This window comes from Pelophylax lessonae (assembly GCF_965119305.1).
Source record: "Pelophylax lessonae genome assembly, chromosome: 5".
Lineage (NCBI taxonomy): Eukaryota > Metazoa > Chordata > Amphibia > Anura > Ranidae > Pelophylax > Pelophylax lessonae.
Genome location: NC_138772.1, coordinates 233,060,771 through 233,088,569, shown reverse-complemented (window position 1 = coordinate 233,088,569; position 27,799 = coordinate 233,060,771). Strand labels below are relative to the sequence as shown.

General features: G+C 41.2%; 1 protein-coding gene across 1 annotated transcript; it reads left to right on the top strand.

Moving 5' to 3' along the window:
* LOC309556472 (thread biopolymer filament subunit gamma-like) lies at window positions 1–26,798 on the top strand (the record flags this gene model as incomplete). The annotated part of the gene is made up of 10 exons (XM_082258928.1): window positions 1–764; window positions 1,891–1,951; window positions 4,902–4,997; window positions 7,564–7,740; window positions 7,896–8,021; window positions 10,575–10,795; window positions 11,877–11,923; window positions 13,256–13,294; window positions 24,968–25,120; window positions 26,683–26,798. 10 exons carry the CDS (start codon window positions 1–3, stop codon window positions 26,796–26,798), a joined length of 1,800 nt encoding a protein of 599 aa, XP_082115054.1.
* Between the last annotated feature and the right edge of the window lie 1,001 nt (window positions 26,799–27,799).

Here is a 27,799-nt window from a genome sequence, read left to right as displayed (position 1 = left end):
ATGTCAGTCTCAGGTGCAAGCTCCCTTGGTTGGGCGGCTTCTTCCTCCCAGAGATCAGGGTATTCTCTTGCCCAAGGATCAGCATCTGGGGCTGCTGCAGGTCTATCCCGTCTAAGCTTGGGTGGCTCAGGTTTGGGAGTAGGAGGATCTGCTTTTGGAGCTGGACTTGGAGGTGGTCTTGGCTTAGGTGGAGCAGGTGGCCTTGGCTTAGGTGGAGCAGGTGGTCTTGGCTTAGGTGGAGCAGGTGGTCTTGGCTTAGGTGGAGCTGGTGGTCTTGGCTTTGGTGTAGCACCTTCTTTGGGCTTTGGTGGTGGTGCCGGATTTGGGGGTTATGGGGGAGGTGCTGGAGGTCTGGGATTCGGAGGAGGAGGACTAGGGGGAAGTGCAGCATTTTCCTTGGGACGCTCTCTGACTTCTGGTGGTCTCAGTTCAACATTGAATGTAGGAGCACCTCGTGTTGTGCCCCAGTTGTTGTCTAGGGCTTCAGAAAAGCAAACCTTAGCAGGCTTGAATGAGCGTTTTTTCACTTACATGGAGAAAGTTAAACAGTTGCAACTTGAAAACCAAACACTGCAGACTCAACTGAACCTGTTGACTGGTGGCACGTCCGTCTCATCCTCAGATCCCTCCTCCTCTACCCCAGTAAATTTTGAGCTACAGCTTACAGATCTGAGAAACACAGTTGAAACACTCACTTTAGAAAATATTCGATTTGAAATTGAACTTGACAATGTCAGAGGAGCAGCAGAAGAGCTCAGGACAAAGTAAGTGTTGCAATTCATTATTAACAAAAGTACTAATCACTTGTATTAGGTTTACACTCTGTTTGGGGGTAATATGAATTTGTTTTGTTGTTGTTTGTTCTTATGAATATTACAAACATGTTGATGGCAAAAACATTAGTACTGTAACCCACAATAACTAAATACCTATTTGCTCTAAATGCTATACACTAATGAAATATTATAAGTCACTACTCAAAATTTACGTTTGTACCCATGCAATTCAGTCAAAGGAGATATCAATTTGATTACCTTTTCATATGTATATGCTAATTGCCTCTACACCATACATCCAAACTTTCTCAAATGATAAAAAGGAGCCTCTTTTATCACAGAGTATGTAGGCACGTCCTGCCTCGAACCCGCTTACAGGGACCACAAAAATCGAATATGCAGTAAATGATTGACTAAATCAAAAAATACTTTTTGACCTCTATTTTAGCTTTACGTTTGTTTTTTAAAAATGTTAAACTCAGTTATATAGAGAGGTTGGAAAAACGTATAACATTTTTAGTAGTACAATAGTACATTCTGTATAGACGTGTAAACATTAGACATAAGGGAGACAACCGAGGCTGAGCAAAAGACAGAAGAATTTGGTCTCAAAAGAGGGACACTTCTTCCAAATGAGGGAGCTATGTCTACCTTGTTCTAAATATTTTTGCAATGTATTATACTTCGTTTTCATTGGAAATCTTCACTGTACAGCCTGCCCAGTGCCACATAGCCTCTCTTCCAAAATATTACCAATCATGCCTATGCCCCATATGAATGTATGCCTCAAAATCTATAGATTACAATGGAAAGCCTGTCAATAGGTTGAAGGCCTATGGAACAGCTTTCCAATGAAAGGTTACAAACTCTGAGCTGCAAATACCTGATGGTGCATTGCAATATTGGGAAGAATATCGGAAAGAGGGTGTGCTGACTTCACAAATCACATAGAGAAGATCTGCAGAGATTTACATTACAGAAATATCCAACGCAGAAAAAGGGAGACTTTAAAGTGCACTTCTATCAATTGCTATGCTGCTGGCTAACTTTATGTAATAATTGTTGCTTATAAATGCCATTTCATTTTGACTAATATTGGTTTTATTTGTTTTAGATATGAATTAGAACTAGGGGTAAAATATCAGCTGGAAACTGACATTGCAGCAATGAAACGGGTAACCTTTACATTTTATATCTTACTACTGGTTTTTTTTTTTTTAAATCATTGCTTTTCATAATCTCTTTTTAGCAATCCTAATTTTTTCACATTGCTTGGTCCTCATTAAGCTATAGGTTGATAACAAGCAATCTGCATGTTTACAGTTTTAAGTAGTGATCGACCAATATCATTTTTTTAGTGCCGATACCGATATTTTGGTCTTCGGATATCGATATCGGCCGATATTGGCCAATATTTTCGGACATTACATTTTTTTACAGGTACTCTGGTACCACCCCCCCCCCCTGCACTTAAAAGCATTCAAAACGCCAAGTTTGGCTGTTTTGAATGCTCACATTTTTTTGAATTTGCCGCCGAGTACCCGGAAGTGATGTCATGACATCACTTCCGGGTTTTTACATGGAGAACTAATCAGAGCCGAATGCGGCTTTGATCAGGTCTTCTGTTCGGTGGCCATGCAGGTAGGATGCCCGGGACTCCCGGTGGGACGGGAGACCTGGGCGAGCCACGGAAGGCGGCGGCTTCGGCCCGCTCCTTGTAATGACAGCCGAGCAGGTTCTCAGCTGCATCGGTTGTCATTACAAGACAAGACTTTCCCTAAATAATCGGCAATATCTGTAACCTCAAGGGCCAATTCCGATGTATCGGGGAAAGTGCATATCGGCCCCCGATATATCGGCATTGCCGATAATCGGTCGATCTCTAGTTTTAAGCCATTAATAGCAATTCCAGTGATTCTCGTAAAATCAGTTAGTACTTTTGCTGTCCAGCAAAACATTGTAACTGTATTAAACACACAAATTTCAATGAATTTACCTTAATTGGATGTCTATGTACTACACTGTAGCAAGATTTCTCAAAACTCCTCATACATGCAGAATAATATTAAGATTCAAACTTCACATCTGAATAGTGTACCTTATACATTTCTCAGTCTTCAGACTGTTTACTTCTAGTGAGAGAAGGCAAAGAGCTGATAGAATGTGTGTTTGGGAATTCTTTTCCTGCAATAATAAAAAAAGCAGGCAAAGGCATATCCAGATCACTAAATGAATAACAAAAAAGGGAGTGGGGTGGAACTGAGCACTCTAGCAATACCTAGATGAAAAACACAAACTCTTTAGCTGACAATATGCTGTTTGAATTTCAGCCTGTTCGGGAGCAACCAGCCAAAACTTGTTCACTACGTGACTCTCTTGGCTGCCTCCTGCCCTCGTCACTCAACTGAGAAACCAAAGGGGCCTGGCAGAAAGTTGTCAGCCAAACAGCAATCAGATGCAGCTGCTGTTTGGGTATTTTCACAGCCAGCAGGGATGGCTTTCAAGATACAATAGCCACAGAGGGAGATTTGTCCATCCGCGCTGTATAGAGCGGATGGAAGAATTGGTAGATTTTTTTTCATTCAGCCTGCAGGTGGCCAGCTTTAACACATAGGCTTTTCTCTGTATGCATTTCAAGTTTGCGTTTGAGTTTTGATTGAAGTTTACCTTTAAGAGAAATCAATGTTATTTTATTGTTTTTAATAAGCATGTGAATGTTGTCAGCTTGTATAAATAATCTTATCAATTAATGTTTTAACCTTGTTTCTATGCTTAGTTTATAATGATATATATAGACTGGAAATGCAGGCTCTTCTTACTGCTTTACAGTGCTTTACCACTTATTCTCATAAAGACATAGGTGTGCAGACCCATTGAAAACAAGGGTGACTATGTTATCTTAACCACTTGCCGACCGCCAGCAGTACATATACTGGGGCAAGTCAGCTCTGTCCCGCGAAACGATGTAACTGTACGTCGTTTTGCGGGACCGCTAGTGGGGGGCGCGCACGTGCCGATTGGATACAGGGTCACCTGCGATCGCTCCCCTTAAAGACAGAATGGCGTTCTGCCATTGTAAACATGACAGACTGCTGTTCTCTCAGTAATGAACACAGGGACCCTGTATTCCTCTTATTTAGGAACACAGGTCTCTGTGTTCATTCAGTGAATACAACCCCACACAGTTAGAAAGCACCCCCTAGGGGACACATTAAACCCTTTGATTGCCCCTGGTGTTAACCCCTCCCCTGCCAGTGTCATTAGTATAGTAACCATGCATATTTTAGCACTGATTACTGTAGTAATGTCATTGGTCCCCCCAAAAGTGTCAAAAATATCAGTTCGGTGTCCGATCTGTCCGCCGCAATGTCGCAGTCCCACTAAAAATCGCTGATCGCTGCCATTAATATTAAAAAATAAATAGGTAAATAAAGATGACATAAATCTATCCCATAGTTTATAGACGGGATAACTTTTGCGCAAACCAATCAATATACACTTTTTTCAGAATTGTTGCTCGTTTTTTGTTTATAGCGCAAAAAAATAAAAATCGCAGAGGTGATCAAATACCTCCAAAAGAAAGCTCTATTTGTGGGAAAATAAAAGTACATAAATTTTATTTGGGTATAGCATCGCACAACCACGCAATAGTCAGTTAAAGTAATGCATTGCTGTATCGCAAAAAATGGCCTGGTCAATAAGGGGGAAAACCTTCCGGCCCAGAAGTGGTTAACAGCTGTTGAGCAGAGAGGCTAAGTGACTGCAGTGAAACAAAGATTTTCTTCTAGTGTCTAATCTACAACATTTATTTTTTTTCAAAGTAACAACCTTATGGAGCAAGCCTATAAAATGTTAAAATTATTTTAGGCTAACATTGCAATAAATAAAAATAAATGTTTGCAGCCCGAAATCATACTGTAATTTATCTTTAAATGTGCACGTAAGTAAAATGTAACTTATATGAAGTACATCTTTATACTTTATACATGAGTGTTGAAAACCCAGCAAAACTATTAAAAAATGTTATGTGCCAATGAGCCATTTCTAATCTCTTTTCCGAATATTGTGTGTTTTTTTCTTCTTCCCTGATCCATTAACATATTGTATTGCTTTTTAAACTTATAGGACATTGAATCTGCCAATGAAATACGCACAACTCTTGAACAAAGATTCTCCGCTGCACTTGATGACCTTGAATTCCTGAAGAAGACTCACGAAGAAGTAAGAAATGACAGCACACAGAAACACACACACACCCAAAAACCTGTCTGTTTGAGTATATACTAAGTGTACAGTATATATTTTAAGTTGGATTCATGTAATTAGGGGTATGGGTAATTCTTTAGTCCCTTATGAAAACATGTATGCAATGCAGCAATAGTGAGGAGATTGCCTTTGGCCCAAACACGAATTTATGGTGAATTTGTGACATTCACATTCTCTCAAATTAGGAATTTTAGCTGAATTTGCCCAGCGCAGCTTTTAATCCTAGTCCTTTTATGTTATCAGATCTTAACTTAACTGTCCTTTCTGGACTAGTTTTTATGTCATTCCTATTCTCTCTATAATTTTAGTTTGTATTTAATTTGAGGGCAGCAGTCTCTTTTTTTTCTGCTGACCCATTCTTAAAAAAGCTGCTTTTTCTCAATGAGTCTTTCCTTTAAAAGAATAACTAGAGCGAGTAAGCAGATAATATTGCTCATACCTAGCCATGGCCAGCTACTGAATGACAGTTTTTACCCAAGCTCCTGGCACTACAACTTCTACTAAGCCAGCTAGTGGAAACAGATCATTTCTGCTAGTTCGTGTGCTGTGTAGTCGCAGAGACAGAAACCCAACTGACACTATTTCTCTAAGAAAGCCATCTCTTCCATCCAAGATCATATGGAGCAAAAGGTTCCTCTTTGCTGAACCAAGCAGTCAAATGACCACCTGCCCTTGGTCAAGCAAACATAGACCGGGATGGTATACTGGGTGAACCCTTTGGTGTCTGGAAAGGATGCAGCAGGGGGCGCCATTGGAGTTTGTGACACCTCATTTAGTTCTTATTCTGAGACTCTACCCCTCCCCTTTGTTGTCCTCAACCTGTGATTCCTTCTCCAGGGACATCTTTTCTATATCATCACCACCAGACTCTTCCAAGTGTCCTAATGGTCTATGGCACCTTTCCTGTCAAATGCTGACAGAGTTGCTGGCAGCTTTTCAGGTCTAGACTGGGAGGTGGCTGATCAGTTGCCAGGCAAGATTGTGTGTGATAAGTGCACAAAATAGGTGCCTGAGGCAGATTACACATGTGCCTTGCCTGGAGCATGTTTACATAGTAGTCCAGCACTACCCAAGAAACTAGCTCCGTATTTAGGCCTGTTCTCACTATTGCCAAAATGTGCTGCCACTTACCAATTGTTTACCGAACCCAGCCTGAGGGCATTAGCATACCTTCCAACTTTTTGAAATGGGAAAGAGGAACACCTATTGGCAAGTATGTTGGCATAGGACACACCCCCTGCCTTGCCCTCTTAAAGGAGAATTTAAAAAATAATGTTAAACCCCCTAGTGTCTTTTTTACCACTATTCCTTTATACTGGCTTTTGAAATTAACAATAACAGCAATTTAGAAACTGGATGAAAAGTTTAGCATGGGGAAACACTTTTTGAAAGATAAATAGTGCATTTTATATACAACTGTATAGATCAGACCAAAATGAGGGTCAAAAAAGGAGGAAAGAGGGACAGAGGGACTTTTCTAAAATCAGGGACAGTCCCTCAAAATCCGGGACAGTTGGGAGCCATGGCTTTATATCATTTTTTTTTTTTAAACTGTGGATATAGGGATATAGGGGAGTGCCGGGAATGTGAGGGTTTTTTTAATTTTTAAACAATGCGGTAGTCCAAAAAAATTGACTGCTCAAAAACTGTGCCATCAAACTGTGGTGCTACTTTTTACCCACCAATACCCAAAGGCTTTAATTGTTTTCACAAAGACACATTGCTATGGCTTCCCACTCTACATTTAGGCCAGCAAGAGCCTTATATGCAATGTCAAAATATGTTGTCGCTGAGGCTGTCCCTCAGAACTATGCTGTTCCATAATAATGGATTTTAATGCATATCCCATAACTTTGGGACTGCTGTGGAAGCAGAGGAGAATCATTGTAGTAGTAGCCGCTACTACAGTGATAGCCACTGTCTCCCAGGAATAAGAGCTGTCCTTCTGCATAGTATATGCATTGGGTTGCTTGCTTGGCAAGGGCGCTATTCACAGAATGACTTGTTATTTTCTCAATGAATACAAGGCAATCTCTGACTGGATGAGGTGGAGAAGGGGCAATGATGCCATGATTGTGCATTCCTGTGCACAAATGTGCATAGCATAGGTAAACCAGCTATGCTCAGCAAACTATCTGTGGGCTTTAACCCATATGTGATAATTGTGGTAATAAATATAGACCAAAAATAAAAAATAAATCAGTTTTATTATCTTAAAGAAAAATGCCATAAATTAACTTCTGTGAGATACACTTTTTCCAATCTGCTCGATTGCTTTTATGTTATGTCGGTCTTACGTTGGTCCGTTTGTGTTCTCCTCAGCAGCACTGAATATACTTTGAGGGTGTTATGTGATATGACAAAATCATTTGTATTATGAGACTATAACTGGACATAGGCAACCTTTACTGATATAGCTTGCCAATTATAAACACACTGCAAATATAAGAAGCCACATCACATTAATAGCACAATAGATATGTTGCTGGATAACATTCTGTAACTTGTTTTCTCTGCACAGGAACTAAGTACATTACAGGGTAAATTGGGAACAACAGCAGATACTTCAGTTTCACTGATCGAAGTGGATGCAATTAAATCATTTGACCTCACTTCTGCCCTGAACAAACTCCGAGGCGAATACGAAAAATCTGTCCAACAACACAAAGAAGATGCAGAACTCTATTTCAGAGCTAAGGTAATTGTTTTTACAATTGATTGTTCATTTATTCTAATTCTATCCCTGTTGGTAATAAAATAAAATAAAAAGAATACATTCTAATAATATTAAATACATTTCATATATCAAGTAAAATGAATATTATGTAACCTGCATTTTCTTTTATTTTGAAGATTGAAGAAATTAACAGTGAAACAGCTAAAACATCAGAAGTGGTTGCCACAGTTAAAACAGAAATTTCCAGCACAAAGAAAGAACTCCAAACATTAAACACTGAACTACAGGCAGTTCTAACAGTGGTACGTATCCGTAGGAATTCAGTCAGAAAACAGATGAATATTTATGTTTGTGCATTACTTCTATTTTAGTCCATTTGTCCAAAGTATCAATGAAAAAGTTTTTGTGTAGTTTTAAAAGCCCAACTACAGACAAAAAGTTTTAGATGTGGAAGAGTGGATATTTCACTGAGGTTTTTTTTATCTTTTTCTTTGGACTCTACTGTTGAGATTTTCGCTTGCTTTTTGTCCTTAGTGAAAGTCATACAGAAAAAAGGAGAGGTGCAATTGGAACAGGGACAGGAAGGCAAGGACAGCAATTAAAACACTTTCAGAAGTTCTCATACTTCCCCTTTCTGCTAAAATGTGTCTTCTTCATTGTCCATTGAGGGACACAGAAATTCAGTAACAGTTGGGTTATACTTCTGCCTACAAGAAGTTGGAACACTGGCAAACAAAAAAAAGTTGTAAGCCAGCTCCAATATTACCCCTCCTCTACCCAGAATGCCTTAATATTTTTACTAGTTTCCTAGAAGGTTGGACAACTTACCTTCAGCTTTGCTGAAAAATGTGTAATAACTTTTGTCATACCATTTTTCCCTTGTTAACTTCCATCAAGATTCTTTTTACACCACTAAATATTTTTTTTTCTTTGGTGACTTCACTAATGGCACTTTTCCACTGCAAGTACCAGCTCGGCTCTACTCGGCCCTGCTTGGCCCGGTTTGCTTTTCCACTGCTGGTACCGCATGGTACGGTGTTGGAACGGTTCGGTACGGTACGGTATGGTTTGCTTTTCCACTAAAGTAGTACTAAAGTTAAGTGGGTGGGATAACAATGGGGTGGGTGGGATTCTCTGACCAATCAGTGGCTAGTAGTGACTGCATGCAAAGGATTGTGGGATATGGTACCGGGTATGGTACCTCTTGGAACCACAATCGAGTAGGTACTGTTTTTGAGAGCCATACTGTTCGGTTCCATGCAGTGGAAAAGCGCTGCTGTACCTTGCCGTACCGAACCGTTCCTACACCATACCATGCGGTACCAGCAGTGGAAAAGCACAAAAGCGAGCCGAACCGTTCGGTTTCATGCAGTGGAAAAGCGCCATTATTCACTTCTGTTCAAGCTGGTATCTACATAGTAGCTATTCATATTGGTGGCTTTTAAATTAGTTCAATAGTACTTGGTTATAATTGAAGAGCAGTATAAAAGTGTATCTGTAGTTTAAACTAGGTAGACTGTCAAATATATATATATATATATATATATATATATATATATATATATATATATATACACACAAGTCCATCCAGTTCAACCCATGTGTTTTATCCTTTACTGCAAGTACCAAGCATAGAACTCAATACTCAAGTAATTTGTTTTGTTTGTTTGTTATATTTTATTGCTTTATTGTATGGTGTTTTGAGCCAGGGTATGCCCAAACGGCTCTGTTTGTACATTAAATAATTAGAAAAAGCCTAATAAAAAGACCTTCAAAAAATACTGCAAGTACAGAGAATACCTGTTGATCCTGTCAGAAATCCATTGAGCTCTTAACTTTCTAACTGACAACTCGAGCAGTGTTGTTAGCCCTGCATGTGTTCTCCCTTCTGGACCTCAGAACACGTTATGGAAATGATAAGAGGGGGAAGGTGTTGTGTAGTTCAAAAGAAATGAGATGGGAAGGCTAACAACAGATTTTAATATAGTAAAAGCACTGTGTTGTCAGCTCACACAGGAAGTTTTGAGCACAATGGATTTCTGGCAGATCAACAGATATTTTTCTGTACTTACATTTTTAATGGGATAAAATATGGGGAAACATGAATGTATACAGCGATATATTGAATACGTATTTTTATATGCCCAGACGTACACTTTAAATGCAGAAACATACTGGCGAATGTACATACATCTGGTAATATTTTAGAGCTAGGTTGCACAATCCATGGACCAGTTCTAAAGGTTTGTGGTGGTAGCAAGACTCCCCCACCACTAATCATTATTACAACATAGGCATGTGTGATGTGTGGTAAACAAGCAGAGCCACACATGTCTTTGATGTAATAAAGACACATTGTGGAAGAACTGTCGATTGTTATTAGATTATGAGTCCAAAATAGTAATGAAGTAGCATTTGCCATTTCCACACCCCTGTACTCCAAGCATCAGTTTCCCAATCTCTTCATTCTGGTTGTACAAAGGACTTTTGGACACCAGGGGCTGCTTCTGCTCCTTCAAAAGCTACCTTGGCCAGCTTCCATCAGTGTATTTTGTTTAATTGCTTTTCTGCAGCTGAAACTATTCAGTTTTATGTTTTCTTGGCTTACGCCAAGAAGAATATTTACAATGTAAAACATATATAATAAACATGTCATCATAGATTCTTCATTCTTCAGAAAGGTACTGTACTTGACGAATGTTGATGATCTAGCTCCGCAGCAAAGTGTTTCTGGATATTACATATTTTATTTGAACTTGTTTTTTATTGGCACACAATGCAGAATACATTATATTAGTGTGGTTTTAGATGAATCCTTTTTTATTGTTTAAAAAAAATGTTGTTCTCTTTGCTAGAATTATACACTTGAAAGCAACCTGGCGGAAGTTGTTGCCAGATCTAGCGTGGGGGGGGCTGAATTTCAAGCCCAGGTAACCAGCTATGAAGCCGCAATTGAGTCAGCTAAGGTAGAGCTCCACAAAATCATTGTGAATTATCAGGAACTGCTGGACATAAAACAAGCCTTAGATGTAGAAATCTCCACTTACAAGAAGCTACTGGAGGGTGAAGATATCAAGTGAGTAGATAATATATATACTGTATATCCCAAACTTAACTTATGTTCTCTCTGTAAAACATGTTCTGTTATAATGTACTTAGAATAACACCCTAAACAGGGAGAACTAATAAACACACTGCTGCTAGCATTTATTGTTCTGAACTCAATAAGGACTTGCAAACATGAATCCAAAGTTCCTGGGTTACAATTATTAGGATTAAGTCTGCAGATCCTTAATAAAAAACAAACTTGATCAACACTGTTCTTTGCAGGCTGTTGTTAATGGCATCAAAATTGCTAATGGGTCTTTCTATTGCACAGTGAAACCAGCTAAGCGCAACATATTTTCAACACACACCTATCATACATTTGTATGCTGTCATTCAGCAGTCTGCTAAAGCCATACATTCAACAGGTTAAAGGTTATGAGTTTAGAATAAGCTACATATTTAGACTTGAAATGATGGTGAGTTTGAAATGCTGTAGCAGTTGCCTTGGCAAAGGTGCATGTTATTCTCCTTCCGACAAATTCCCTGGGAAGACTGAATAGCTCAAATCTCATGAAAATATGCTGCTGCACTGTTTGAGTATCATCTCATGAGAACATGGCTACTCAGCATTCTCCATGATCTTGTTAGAAGAAGTGTGATGCCATGCCCCACAGTACAAAAGCAAAAGTTAAGAGAAAGTAAGTCGTTTTGTCCCCTACCGTTTTTTTTTAATTCTTTGCAGCATTTGCCATCGTGAGGCGAAAGATGATAATCCCTATAATATATGTGTGTGTATGTATGTACATATATATATATATATATATATATATACTGTATATATATATATATATATAATATATATTGCAAAGATACGAATATATTAATGATCCATGCTTGTAGTCCAAAGTGCGTGATCCATATAAATGTGGGAGGGGGTATGGAGAATTGGTGGAGCTGAGTCTGACCTAGCCAAGCCCACACAAGCACAAAGAGAACATGCAAACTCCATGCTGGTAGACTAGTGACTGGGACTAAAACAGATGGCTCTAGAACCTTAAAAAAAAATTGATTTATATATGCAAAATGATAAACATTTTATTTCACATTAGATTCCCTGACGTGGAAGTTTTATCTGGAGGAACTTACACCTACTCATGTAAGTACTGTATTTGAATAACTTTATATTTCGTTTTTGTGTGCAATATTAGTAAACTCAGGGGCATAGTTTTACTTCAATATTTTTTTTTGTAAAGATAGGATAGCAATAAATAAATAATTTGAGCAATAGTCATTTTTCAGGCTGTCATTGTCTGTCAAAAAACAAAAAAAAAAACAAATATAATGTAAACCATCATCAGATAAATGAACAACAGCATTAGAATGCTCTCAGGCAAGTATTCTTATACTAAATAAGGATAATAATCATCATCAAAAGGTAGATAGCATGAACCTGATCTGCAAGGAACCAGAAGTATAACAATCTCAATCAGCAAATTTATTTTAACGAGCTATTAAAAGGTACAGTATTAATTGCACAGTGGGGGGAGATAGGGATGGGAGGGTGATAAGGAGGGGGTGGGTAGAAGGTAGGGGAATACCACTGTTCTTTTGCCTGAGAATATATTCAAGGTCAGAGCTAAGTAAGGCCCTAAAGACAACCCGAAACAAACAGAAATACTCAACAGGAAATGAAAGAAGAGGAAAAAGAAACCAGGATAGGGAGAGAGGAGAAAAAAAGGGGTGGGAGGGTCAGCCCGGGACCCGCTAAGGGACCGATATCTAACGGATCTACAGATTCCATGTGCTATCAAACTTCTTAGTGTTATTATGAAGAATACAAGTGAGTCTGTCATTAACCATAATCCAGTTAAGCCTATTCTTTAAATAGTCAAGAGGAACTACCAACTGTTTCCAATATTTAGCAATAGTAATTCTTGCAGCCAAAAACATATATGTGATTAATTTCACTGACTTTTTGGGAACCTCATCAGGTAGCTTTTGGAAGAGGGCCAACTCTGGGGATCAAAGTATATTTGCTTCCGTCACTGAGTAAATTAAGTTAAACATCCAAATGAAAATCTGGTCACTATAGGGCATTGCCATCAGACATGATGCATTGTTCCCATCTGCCCGCAATGCCGAAAACAGGTGGGCGATGTGGATGGGTACATTTCTGCAACCTGAGTAGGTACCAAGTACCAACGTAGAAGTATTTTATAATTAGCTTCTAATCATGTTGTATTAATGGATACTTTTTATAAAGCATAAGCAATATCTTGCCACTCAGATAATTCAAAGGTAAGATTAGGGGCATATGTTTAAAGAGTATACAAAACTATAGGGAAAAAAAATTTCAGCAACATTGCAAATAAAAACTGCATGCTTTAAAATGTCCTAACTTTTAAATATTATTATAATATTGATTAAAAATGTCAAACATAATATACAGTATATTTGTGTATTAAACTGCTTTCCTTTTTTCTTATAGCTGATGCTGGTTTTCAGAAGAAAGAATCAAGCAGCGCAGGTATAAAGTGACCAAAATATAATTTAGTAATACCTGTAATGTTTGTACAACTTTTACAATTTTCTTCCACCTTCAAAAATCAGTTCCCTTTATTGGTTTAGTATGACAAATATCCAGGAACACTATTTCCATTCTGCAGCAGTATTTCGCATAATTATTAAATATACCTATACAAATAAATGGATCCTTGGGTGATAACCCTGATATCTATAAGGCAAGGCCAGCAGACAGCCCTGGATGACTGTACCCAGTGAAAGAAAACCAGCCATTTTGGATTTTTCAATCATTATTGTTTTTATTTGAAATTAAGTTAGAACCAGTATCTTAAATATCTAATCTAAAAATATAATAAGCAAAATAATAGTATTAGGTGAAAGTCATAGCCCACAAAGGATTGCATAAAGCTTTACAGCACATTCACTGCTAACTGCTCTGCAAGCTGTTGCTGCAATTGCTTAGCATTCTAAAGCATAATTAAAGTTATAGGCATAGAGTTTAAGAGTAAGGGGAAGTTTGCAATCTCTCCCGTGTTTACACAACATCCTCATACAGTTAGGTTTTCTTGTTAAATATTTTTTATTAAGATTATTTCAAATAGTAACAAACAGGGAAAGGAAATCATAATAATAACAGAGAAAAGCAACCTCATAAAACATTGATATTATGGCCAGTAGTACATAGGTGCAGTTATGCAATCTAACTTCATGCCCATGAAGATAAGCCAATACAGCATTAAGCAATCCAAATATACAAATAGCATTAATACTTATAAGATGGGGTCGTTGATGGCTGTTCTCTAATAGAGCCACCCCCAACCCCCCTGAACACCCCAAATGGGTACACACTGTGTCCAGTTGGGGGGGGGGGTAGACCCTCCGACAGCTAAACATCCGTGGACCACCATATATTAGACTGACATTTTTTTTTCTTGTAAATAGTTTTTATTAAGGTTATTTCAAATAGTAACAAGCAGGGAAAGGAAATCATAATAATTACAGAGGAAAACAAACTCATAAAACATTGATATTATGGCCAGTAGTACATAGGTGCAGTTATGCAATCTAACTTCAATACAGTCACGTTTTAATCGCTGTTGACCTGTAAGGAGTGATCTGATTTACACCCATGGCTTTTAATTTCTAGTGACAAAAACATATTCCTTGCAGTTGTGGCCAGGCAGAGAGCCTAAAGTATAACTCCAACCAAGACTTTTTATATAAAGCTCCATAGTAGGGAAGGGTTAGAATAGGGTTCCTCAAACTTGTTTTTACAAAAAGAAAAGTTAATTGCCCTTCTAGGAGCCAGACTGTGGCCAGTCAAAGTAAAATAGGATTTAGATCAGTAGTTTCTAGGCTTGGAGGACTGCAATGTATTTGTTCCCTAAATCAGAAAACAGAATAATTTGTTGTCTGTCCTGTTTTAGGATCATTGGGAGGCAGTAGCAGCTATGTTTTGTCCTTATCCACAATTGCACCATGATTGACACGCCAAGCACAAAAGGATTAGGCACGTGAAGTTTCAGTACCAATAATTTGTATATGAGTACATTTTGTCACGGCTATGGTTTTTGCACCGATGCTTATAACATATATTGCAACATTAATCATACGCATCGACTAATTAAGTCATTTACGCTAACCTAAAAACCTAGCCATGAAACTAATCCATAACTCTGAGCCTAATCTCTACTATATGTACCTATACAGAATACGTTGGAGCCAACACAAAGTACACAAAGAATCTAGCACCGAAAAACCTGAGCCAATATGTCTGCACCAAGCATAACTGATTGGTTTATGGGAGCAAACTGAATTAGAGATTCAAGATTTACAATTTGTCCGTGTGCAGGACTTTAGAGGGATATGGAACCCATAACAAGTTCATATTAATAGTGAATTTCACAGAAAGGGTACTAAACTGTACTAAACTGTACTCTAGTTATGTTGTCAGTTTATATGCAAATAGTGCATAAATACATAGAAAATTTAAATTCTTATTAAATCACAATTCAATTTTGAATAGCACTTTTGCAAACTACTGTATGTTTAAGCTGTAGTTTGGCTTTAGGGATAACAACCTAGAACTTCTAACATATCAATTTATACATTTATTGTTTAATCTTCTGTGTATTTTTCCTTTTCGTTGTATTGTAATTTCTATATTAATTTGGTGTTTCATTTCTATTTTCTGTGATGAGATGTGTATGCTGTTTTTGGTGTCGCACACTAACATATGAAAAGTATAGAAAACTCAATAACACACAGGTATACATTTCTTACCCATTGTTTGTTTTTGTAGAATTTTCGTTGGAGAGCATCCTCTGAGGAACTTCACGCTTTAGGAAATATGCCTCCTTGAAAGCACCAACCTGCTATATTTCAGTTCTATTTTGCTTAATTAATGTCATTACTGTCTATAGTGTAATGTCTACAGTTATAGTAATACTCACATATTGCTATTAACTGCTTTCATAGCATTTATTTTCTTCTATCTGTAAGAATAAATGTTTTTCTTCATGCCTTCTGTGGCCTTATTCATAAAAACATGGCATAGGTTAGATGTATGTATCATGCTACCTACATTGTGCTGGAGATACAGAATGCATAAAAGTTCTGTGTATCCTAAAGGCTGATATATCTTGCTTGGGACCCTTGATATACATACCTATACTAACTATATTACTACAAGCTCAAAAAATACACACAATGTGATGTTGGGAAAAAAAAAAAACTTTGCAGCATTTGCATACCATATATATCAGTCTGAAAACAAGGCAATTCAGTAAACTTAAAAGTAAAAGTAAATAAAGTCAAAAGTAAATAAAGGCAAAATGGCCAGATGGGTTGAAATGCTTGTTAGTTTTTAATGCTGTCGGTGCCCCAGTTAAGGAGATTGAAAGTCAAAGGAAATCTCCTAATGGGGACACTAGTTCTGGTGACCTGGGGGTCCCCAAGGAGCTCCAATAATTTGCAGGGATTTCCTCTCACTTCCTTTTTGGCTATGGGACTGGAAGTGAAGGGTTATCTACGCCACTGTTTCACAACCTTTTTTCAGTCAAGGCCTTTTAAAATTCTGCACAATGTTGAGGCACCCCATTCTAAAATGTGAAAAACCAAACTAATAGTTTTACATAACGCAGCAACATTCATGCACGTAGGACACCCAACGTTAGAGGTGATTTATTCTTCCAAAACAAAACTCATCTTTGCACACTGGTACTAAATAGTATTCCAACATTTCTCTTCCTCACTTAGCTAATGTGACCCCAATGCTGACAGAGAGGAGGAAACAAGGATGCTATACAGGCGCCCGACGTCCTCCTTCTCAACTGACAATGTCATTGGTTATTAGAAGGCCAACGAATAGAAGCTTCTAATAGTGCACAATAAAAACCCATGGCTTTCTGTAACTAAAGGGAAGGCTTGATCCACCTTGTAGTTTGTATACAACTCTTTGGCAATTTGTAGGAATTTTTCCAAGGCACCCCTGAAGAATAAAGTTAAAAAGTTAGTCAGGTTGAAAAAAACACATCTAGTTCAACCAATAAAGGGGAAGAAAAAATTATACAATTCCATATATAGTGTACAATCCTATACCCACAGTTGATCCAGAGGAAGGCAAAAAGGTGAGCTGTTAGCTAGATAGGGGGAGACCAGTGGATGGGGTGTACCTGGATTTTGCTAAGGCTTTTGATACAGTTCCCCACAAGCGCTTAATTTATAAAATAAGGTCTGCAGGCATCGACCGCAAGGTTTGCTCTTGGATACGGAACTGGCTAAAAGGCCGTGTCCAAAGGGTGGTAATAAATAGCGCATACTCAGACTGGTCTGAGGTGGTAAGTGGGGTCCCCCAAGGATCAGTCCTGGGACCAACCCTGTTCAATTTATTCATAAACAGCATTGAGGACGGGATCAGTAGTTCTATATCAGTTTTTGCAGATGACACAAAATTGGGCATGGCAAAACTGCACGGCATGAAGCAGATATCCTACAGAATGACCTGGACAAAATAACAGAGTGGGCAACAACATGGCAAATGAGGTTTAACGTTGAGAAGTGTAAGGTTTTGCACTTGGGGACTACAAACATAAAAGCACAATACACTTTAGGGGGGGAAACCTTTGGGGGAATCAAAAATGGAGAAAAATCTGGGAGTTTTGGTAGAGGATAGACTAAGCGATCGCATGCAATGTCAAGTGGCAGCTGCCAAACCCGGAAGAATATTAGCATGCAAGAAAGAGATGTATTCCAGAGATAAAACTATAATCCTACCACTTTATAAAACTCTGGTCCGACCGCTTCTGGAGTATTCTGTCCAGTTCTAGTCGCCAGTCCTCAGGAGGGATGTGTTGGAGCTGGAGAGAGTCCAGAGAAGGGCAACTAAACTAATTAGGGGATTGGAGGACCTTAATTAATGAAGAGCTTCTGCAATCGCTTGATATATTCTCCCTGGAGAAGAGATGCCTGAGAGGGGACATGATAGCAATTTATAAATACCTCAATGGTGATCTCAGCATAGAAAAAAAGCTATTCAGTTGAAAGGATTGCATGAGGACTCAAGGGCATACAATGCGATTAGAGGAGAAGGGTTTTAATCTCAGGCAACGCAGGGGGTTCTTTACTGTTATTGCTACAGGATTGTGGAATTCTCTACCACAGGAGGTAGTTTCTGCAGGAAGTATGGTTGCTTTCAAAAGACTCTTGGATGTACATCTCAAGGATCAGAACATTCAGGGGTATGAGAGATGATTACGGCCACACACACCTACACAGGTTGAACTGGATGGACTATTGTCTTTATTAAAATACTCAACTACTATGTAACTATGTAAAAAATCAAAGATCGCAGACGTCAATGTTGCCCTTTATAAAATAACAAAAAAACACATAGTGTGTCACAGTAGTGTCTTCTGTAGGAAAAAGAGAAAACGCACTGGCAAAAAAGCCACTAGCAAAAACTGTCAGCCATACTGTGCAATACAACTTAAAACACAAATTATGCAGTGCTAGTAATAATAGATGTTCATTGAGTGCTAAGAGTATCTTGTAAATAAAAAAAGTCCAAATAAATTTAATGGAATTGTGACAATGGTTCCGGTCAAAGACACAATTGTGATCCAATTCCACCACGTGATCTACCACCAATACAAGATGAACTCTTACCGGAGTTACTCTATTACAGAGTCCAATGTGCTTAGTATAGTATTTCCAGTGGCGGCTGGTGAAGATTTAAGATGGGGGGGAGCAAGACCCCGCCCTTCTATTTTGACCCCTCCCATTTCTCAGAAGCCCCACCCCTTATAGACTACACCCATTTTGTCCCCTGTATTTTGCTTGCGTGAAACAAATTCTCCCAATATATCACATATTAAGGGGTCTCTCAGTACTAGTATATCCCATAATAGGGAGCAGGGGCCCTATTATGGGATATACTGTGAGAGACACCCTATTATGGGATACACTGACTGAGAGTGGCACAAACCCCACAGTACAGGCCCCCTAGCACTAATCCCACAGTACAGGCCCCCTTTCAATGCAGCGACCAGCGTACCTGCCCCCTTTCAATGCAGTGACCAGCGTACATGCCCCCTTTCAATGCAGTGACCAGTGTACAGGCCCCCTTTCAATGTAGTGACCAGCATACATGCCCCTTTCAATGTAGTGACCAGTGTACATGCCCCCTTTCAATGTAGTGACCAGCGTACAGGCCCCCTTTCAATGTAGTGACCAGCGTACAGGCCCCCTTTCAATGTAGTGACCAGTGTACAGGTCCCCTTTCAATGTAGTGACCAGCATACATGCCCCTTTCAATGTAGTGACCAGTGTACATGCCCCCTTTCAATGTAGTGACCAGTGTACATGACCCCTTTCAATGTAGTGACCAGCATACATGCCCCTTTCAATGTAGTGACCAGCGTACATGCCCCTTTCAATGTAGTGACCAGTGTACAGGCCCCCTTTCAATGTAGTGACCAGCATACATGCCCCTTTCAATGTATTGACCAGTGTACAGGCCCCCTTTCAATGTAGTGACCAGCGTACATGCCCCCTTTCAATGTAGTGACCAGTGTACAGGCCCCCTTTCAATGTAGTGACCAGCATACATGCCCCTTTCAATGTAGTGACCAGTGTACAGGCCCCCTTTCAATGTAGTGACCAGCGTACATGCCCCCTTTCAATATAGTGACCAGTGTACAGGCCCCCTTTCAATGTAGTGACCAGCGTACATGCCCCTTTCAATGTAGTGACCAGTGTACATGCCCCCTTTCAATGTAGTGACCAGTGTACATGCCCCCTTTCAATGTAGTGACCAGCATACATGCCCCTTTCAATGTAGTGACCAGCGTACATGCCCCTTTCAATGTAGTGACCAGTGTACAGGCCCCCTTTCAATGTAGTGACCAGCATACATGCCCCTTTCAATGTAGTGACCAGTGTACAGGCCCCCTTTCAATGCAGTGACCAGCGTACATGCCCCCTTTCAATGTAGTGACCAGCGTACATGCCCCTTTCAATGTAGTGACCAGTGTACAGGCCCCCTTTCAATGTAGTGACCAGCGTACATGCCCCTTTCAATGTAGTGACCAGTGTACAGGCCCCCTTTCAATGTAGTGACCAGTGTACATGCCAACTTTCAATGTAGTGACCAGCATACATGCCCCTTTCAATGTAGTGACCAGCGTACAGGCCCCCTTTCAATGTAGTGACCGGCGTACATGCCCCCTTTCATCCATCCAGCCATCCATGATGATATATATAATGATTTCTGCACTCTGGTCTGGGCCCGGCCTGGGTAACTTGATATTATTCTTGCACCGTGACCTGCCTGTACCTACCTGTTCTGGCCTGGCCTGGGTCCATCCATCCATCCATGATGGATGGATGGACCCAGGCCAGGCCAGAACAGGTAGGTAGTACAGGCACTCTGGCAGGTCACGGTGCAAGATTTATCAAGTTATCCAGGCCGGGCCCAGACCAGAGTGCAGATATCCTTATCATCATGGATGGATGGACCCAGGCCAGGGGAAAACAGGTAGGTACAGGCATGTGAGGTCACGGTGCAAGAAGAATAACATCAAGTTACCCAGGCCGGGCCCAGACCACAGTGTGCAGATATGATTATATATATCAATCCATGGATGGATGGATGATCCATCCATCCATTATGACATATATATAAGGATATCTGCACTCTGGTCTGGGCCCGGCCTGGGTAACTTGATAAATCTTGCACCGTGACCTGCCTGTACCTACCTGTTCTGGCATGGCCTGGGTCCATCCATCCATCCATCCATGATGGGTGGATGGATGGACCCAGCCCATGGCAGAACATGTAGGTACAGGCATGGATGGCATGGTGATGGCAAATTGGCAATGGCATGGCAATCTAATTTGGCAATGGCTGCCCACAGTGCTGCCCAGCATTTTTTTTGGGGACGGTCACGGACTCACGGAGGCCTGAGGACTGGAGGAGAGGAGGACTGACAGGTCAGGAGGACTGAGGACTCACTTACCGTGACCGACTGGTAACTTGTTCCAGATGACCTCCGCTCCTCGAGACGCTGCGTCGGGCCGCCGCCGCCCGATCCGACTCGCCGAGTGGTCCTGGTCCCCGAAACTCCGTCCTGCTCCAGGCTCCTGGTGGACTGGTCCTCCTGGTGAACTGGTCCTCCTGGTGAGTGACTCACTGACTCGAGTCGTCGCTCATCGCCGTCGGTCTGATTTGGGCTGCCCAGTGCGGAGCTGCGGATGGGGCGTCTATCTCCAATGCAGCAGCGCGACACACTCGGGCGGGAAGGAAGAAGGCGGAAGCAGTGATTGTGACACCAGCTGATGTCCCACTGTGATTGGTCCAGGCTGGAGACTGGACCAATCACAGCCAGGATATCACGAAGGTGGGGGTGGCCAAGCGCTCCTTCCGGCGCCCAGGTTACGCCCCCCAGAAGGCAGCCAATCGGCGCCTCTTCTGGGTCGCAAACCCCACCCCCCCCCCTTTTAGCCACCACATAGGTCGGCGATTCCGGCGAACCGATTTTTTTTTTTTATATAACTTTTTTTTTTTTCTTTTTTTTAGGGGGGGCGGCGCCCTGGTGCCCCCTATGCACGGGCCGCCACTGAGTATTTCCACATATTACCAAGCATCTAGGAATCACATGGGGAAGAGGTATAGGTGGCGCTGCCTATATAGTCAGTGCAATCCTCAAGGGGAAAGATACCAAAAGAATGAAAGGGGGCACAAATTAGGGCCCACACACATGGGATAGTGGATGCCAAGTGATAAAAATGAGTTTTGAAAGAAAATTCATTCATTTAATCGTTGTATAATTTTAGGGCTGTGGCCCCTTTAAGAGCGCAGCTCGCATTTATGGCGGGAAGGTTAGATGCGCGCGCATCTTTCCAGAAGCTTCCAGGCTCCCTTATATAAAGGGCTGTCCAGTCAGAGGTTGCTCACGCCTGACTAGACCATCGAAGAACTCACAGCTGCTGCCGCTTGTCCCTTCAGCCGGAGTCAGTCAAGAGCCTGGTGCGTAGGGTACTGGAGAGAGCAGCGATGGAAGGAGGTGAGGACTGGCTGCGCAAATGTTTAGAGGGAGAAACAGAGACTCCGGAGCGGAGCGAAGAGAGGTCACAATTACCGGTGCGGGAGGCAGACCAAGAAACCGGGCAGGTCAGCGGGGCAGGCATGGCTCGGGTCTCTCCAAGGCAAGGAACAAGGAGCAGTCAGCCCAGGCAGCTTCAGAGGAGTCTCCCTTCAAGCCGCTGCAATATATCAGCAGCGTCAGGCCAGTAGGACAGTCAGCATCAAGAAGAGGAGGGACAAAGGGCGGGGCTATGGAGGCAGCAGGCAGAGGAGGAGAGTTTCTAAAAGGAGACAGACTTTTTCCCCTTCTCCACAGCGCAGAAGCGTGGGGGAAGGCAGAGCTAGGTGGGCTCACACAAATAGCAGAACAGCATCAGCTACTAGAGCAGCTAATAGTCAGCCAGAGGAGCCAGCATCTAGACAGCTTATGCTAGGTGTAGGAGTAACAGCAGCCCAGCAGCCTCTTTTGTTACAGACATTTCCTGAGGAGAGAGCAGCAACTCAGCCTTTAGTTAACCCTTTAGGAGCAGTATCTAATGATATGCTACCACCCTCAGTTGGTGAGTTGTCCCAGTTACATGTACTTAACCACTTGCCGACCGGTCACGTTCACCGTACTCCGGCAAAGTGGCTCGATTCCGTCCAGCGACGTAGACCTACGTCGCTGGACTCCTCCCCCTGTAGGCGGCGCTCCCGCTGTTTTCAGTCACAGTGGGAGTCGGGCCAGGGGAGGAGCGGCGGCGATCGCCACTGCTCTTCCCCGATCGTCGGGGAATCGAGTTTGGAGATCCGCCCGCTTGTGTAAACAGAGCGGGCGGATCTCCTAAGTGACAAGGAGTGACAGATTGCAGTGTTCAGCATAGCTGAACATGCGATCTGTCCCTGGCAGGGGCGTAACTACAGGGGTTGCAGGGGTTGCGATTGCTACCGGGCCCCATGCTCCAGGGGGCCCAGTAGCAAACCAGTGGGTGAACTTCCATGATTGCAAAAGTCACACTTGCGACCGGGCCCTGGCATTGCACCACTGTGGGGAGGCCCAAAGATTGCAGGAAGGGAGCCCACTGCAGAACTTGTGAAAGGATCCTGCTGCGGGACCGTAATAAAAGGCCATGCAACGAGAGTAAAGAGCCCCAGGATTAGTGGGAAGAGCCCTGGGCTTGAAGGGAAGGGCCCCGGCCAGGGATCTGGGGGGGCCCTTCATGGTTTCTTGCATCGGGGCCCTGAAGGCTTTAGTTACGCCTCTGGTCCCTGGCTCACTCAGTCACCTCCCCCCACACACGTAATTAAGCACCAGGCATACATTAACCCCTCCCTCTCCAATAAAATTAACCCCTTCCCTGCCAGTGTCATTTTTACAGTAACAGTGCATATTTATAGCACTGATTACTATAGAAATGTCACTGGTACCCCCAAAAGTGTCAAAAATGTCAGTCAAGGGTCCAATCTGTCCGCCGCAATGTCACAGTCCCACAAAAAAAATCGCAGATCGCCGACATTACGCGTTAAAAAAAAAACACCAAAAATGACAGAAATCTTTCCCTTAGTTAGTAAACGCAATAACTTTTGCGCAAACCAATCAAAATACACTTATTGTGATTTTTTTTACCAAACATAGGTAGCAGAAAACAAATTGGCCAAAATTTAAAAAAATTTAGATTTTTACATTTTTTGGGGGGGGGGGGGGAATTTCATATAAAAAAATGTTAAAAATATTGTTATTTTTTCAAAATAAATGCTCTTTTTTTGTTTATAGCGCAAAAAGTAAAAATCGCACAGGCGATCAAATACCACCAAAAGAAAGCTCTGTTTGTGGGAAAAAGGACGTAAATTTTGTTTGGGTACAGCATCGCACGACCGCGCAATTGTCAGTTAAAGTCGCACAGCGCCGAATCGCAAAAAGTGGCCTGGATGTAAGACAGCAAAATCCTCCGGTGGTAAAGTGGTTAATAATTTAATCGTCTCATTATCAAAAATTGCTAATACTTTTAATGTCACTAACACTTCTGTTTTGAGTAATGTTACATCTAGTGTTTCTTCTGTTAATGTGTGGTCCACAGCTAGTTCGCAGATGGAGACGGTGGTAAGTAACAGGTCACCGGTAGTGTCTGCACTTTCTGACACGGATTCACATAGGTTTATTAGCCCAATCTCACATACAGTCCCTGAAAATTGCCTTAAGGAAGTTTTAACTTGTGAGGTCTCTCCACTAGATTACCATTTGAGTAATACAATAAAAGAAAAAATATGGAGAGGCGAATTCGTTGATATTCTTTCCCTTTTGCCATCTTCTAAGGATTTTGCTTTTAAAGGAGATAAGTAGTCTGATAAACCAGTGGATGATGGTAAAAGGAGAACGGCGGCAAGATCCTTTCAAAACTGGTTCCAGTCATTCTGCATCTTTGCTGCGGTAATGGGGGAGAAATTCCCAGAAAAATGCAGTGGTCTCTTTCAGCATGTAGAACATATTCTAGAGGCCTATAAGAATTTTGGCGGACTAGGATGGTTCTATTATGATGAATCATTCCGACAGAAGTTAGCGGTTTATCCTAACCTCAAGTGGGGAATGAAGGATGTGGGCCTTTGGCTAAACTTGATACTCCCCTAAAAATCAGGGCTTCCTAAACAGCAGATTAGTAACAGTAGTATTTCCTCAGTATACCGTAAAGGTATATGTTATGCTTTTAATGAAGCACGATGCAAGTTTGCTTCAGCGTGCAAATATAGGCATGAGTGCTCGTTCTGTTTCGGTACTCATCCCGTATTGAAGTGCTTCAAGAAAGCAGGTAATTCTAGCCAGGCGCCTAAAGAGTTTTTTCCCAAAAGCCTGCACCACAGTGAGGTTGGAAAGAATGTACCCTTGGCTCATTCAATATCCAGACAGGGAGAAATCACGTCTAATAATTGAGGGGTTTTCGTCAGGTTTTGAACTCCCCGTCTTTACCGGTCCGGGTTGTAGATTAGTTAGTAACCTAAAATCTGTAGACCAGTTTCCTGATGTTGCAAGAGAAAAAATTTATAAGGAAATAGAAGTTGGCCGGGTAGCAGGTCCTTTTCTTTCCCCTCCTTTTGATAATTTTCGAATATCCCCATTAGGATTAGTGCCTAAAAAGGAACCAAACTCTTTCCGCATGATACATCATTTGTCCTATCCTCATGGGGAATCGCTAAACAATGAAATTGACCCAGCATTATCTTCGGTGTCATATTCCACCTTTGATGATGCTATTATGTTAATCATAAAATGTGGTAAAGGGGCTCTTTTGGCAAAATCAGACATTCAGTCAGCATTTAGGCTTCTGCCGATTTCACCGAAGTCCTTTAATTCATTAGGTTTTTACTTTCAGGGTTTTTATTTTTACGACCGGTGTCTACCCATGGGATGCTCACTGTCATGTGCTTATTTTGAAACCTTTGCAAAATTCTTGCAGTGGGTAATGGAGTATGAATCGGGTTTTCAAGGCATACTGCATTACTTAGATGATTTTTTATTTATAGGCCCCCCTGATTCTCCTATATGTCCATAGTTATTGAAATTATTTTTTAAAATCTGCAAATTTTTCGGCATCCCCTTAGCGGAAAAGAAAACCGTTTTTCCAAATATTTCCATTGCATTTATGGGTATTACAATAAATATAGAGTTGTGCGAATTTTGCCTCCCGGTTTTAAAAATTTTGAAGATTCAGTCTCTCATATACTTTTTCTTGAGAAGACAGAAAGTTTTGTTGAAAGAGCTTCAGTCTTTATTGGGCCTATTGGCATTTACGTCACGTATAATGCCTGTGGGCAGAATATTTTCCAGAAGACTATATCTAGCAATGTCAGGGCTTAAGTCGCTGTTTTCCCATATTCGGATGACTGCAGTTCTAAAAGAGGATCTTATGGTATGGTCGAGTTTTCTGCAGGAATACAATGGCCGCTCTTTTTTCCAGAGTGACTTTGTATTTGCTGCAGACCTGGAACTTTTTACGGATGCGGCAGGATCAAAAGGTTTCACCACAATATGGCAAACACATTGGTGTTATGGTTCATGGCCACCCGCTTGGGTGGAGCAGAAGCTTACAAGGAACATAGTTCTGCTAGAACTTTTTCCAGTTGTAGTAGCCTTTGAGCTTTGGGGAGAACAATTCCAGGACAAACGGATTCAGATACATTCTGATAATAAAGGCGTCATCTATGCCGTCAATTGTTTGTCTTCAAGGTCATTATCAGTTATAAAATTGCTCCGTCATTTTGTTTTCTTGTGTTTAAAATTGAACATTTGGGTAAAAGCCAAGCACGTGCCAGAAAAATGGAATGACATAGCTGACTCATTATCTCGTTTGCAGATTTCTTGCTTCAGGCAGCTTCTTCCAAGTGCGGATCTGGTGGGACAACAGTGCCTAGGTCACCTATGGGATCTGATCTAAACTCTATTGTTGATGCTATCAGAAAATCTATAGCACCTCATACATGGACCGACTATTTGGCTGCATGGAAGAAATGGGTTTCATTTTGTTTTGAATCCAAATGTTCTTTTTTATTGGCCTCAGAACAGGTCGTGCTGGCTTTCCTTGGTTCAATGATGCAAGCTCGGCTTTCATATAACCATATCAATAAAACGTTAGCAGGAATTTCATTTTTTATGAAACTGAATGGCCTGCCGGGCTGTAATAGCTTTTTTACAGTTAGGCAGGCCTTGAAAGGTTATAGGAAGGTACAGTTTTGTCCAGATACCCGTAGGCCGATATCGGCGGACCTGCTGAAAAGGCTGTGTTTAGCTACATCTGCAGTGTGTTATTCGGAGTATGAGGCTTTGCTGTTCTCTACAGCTTTTGTCTTATGCTTCTTCGGGGCGCTCCGAATATCCGAATTAGTGGCTGCTAGTAAGCGTGGTCAATTGGGTTTGGCATTTGGTGATGTGATAAAGGAGGATTCCAGGGTTTAAGTGTTGGTGTGGAGATCTAAGATGGACCAATTAGCGAGAGGTCAATGGCTCAATCTGGCTGCCTGTGGCGATCCTGTCATATGTCCTTGGGGAATGACTGCAAAATACTTATTGGCCAGGCCTATCAGCACTGGTGCATTCAAGACAATGCTCCCGTGACAAGATTTCAATTCTCATCAATCCTTAAAGCGGTAGTATACCGCTTTTTGACACTTTTAACTACAGATAAGCCTATAATAAGGCTTACCTGTAGGTACAATTAATATCTCCTAAACCGGCACGGTTTAGGAGATAATTGCACTGCATGCAGCTGCTCACGTGAGTGGCGCATGCGCTCTGAAGGTCCAGCGGACCTTCAGCTTTCCATGCCAGGAGCTTGCCGGAAAATTACTCCCGTGCGCATGTGCGGGAGTGACGTCATCGCGGCTCCGGCCAATCACAGCGCCGGACCCGCCGAACCCGGAAGAGACGCCGAGGGATCATATCAGCTCCCACAGCGGTGTCTGGGGGTCCGTGTCGGGGCTTCGTTCTAAGGTAAGTATTACATAATGAGCTAGTATGCGATGAATACTAGCTCATTATGCCTTTGTCTTGCAGGTTTTTTTTTTTCAGGTTTATTTTTTTTTTTGAAAAGGAAAGGCCATTTTAATTCAATTCAATTACAGTATGATTGTGTAACAATTGTATATGCTTTAATAATAATATGTTTTATTATATGCAATTTTTTTTTTAAAACATTTTATTGTGACAAAATGAAATGACATAAGAAGTGAACATCACTTTCAAGCAATACAAAGCAATACAAAGATCATTGAAAAGAGAAAAAAAAAAAAAAAACAGGATGAACCGCAGTATCATGTACAGAAAATAGGGTGGGTGAACAAACCATGACTCAATCATACCGGGAAGTATAGGAAAGTACAAGATCAACGTACGATAGACATTGTAAACTGTTCAAGGAGGTGAGGACAATCTTGTTCCCCCTTCCCTTGGTGCAGGAC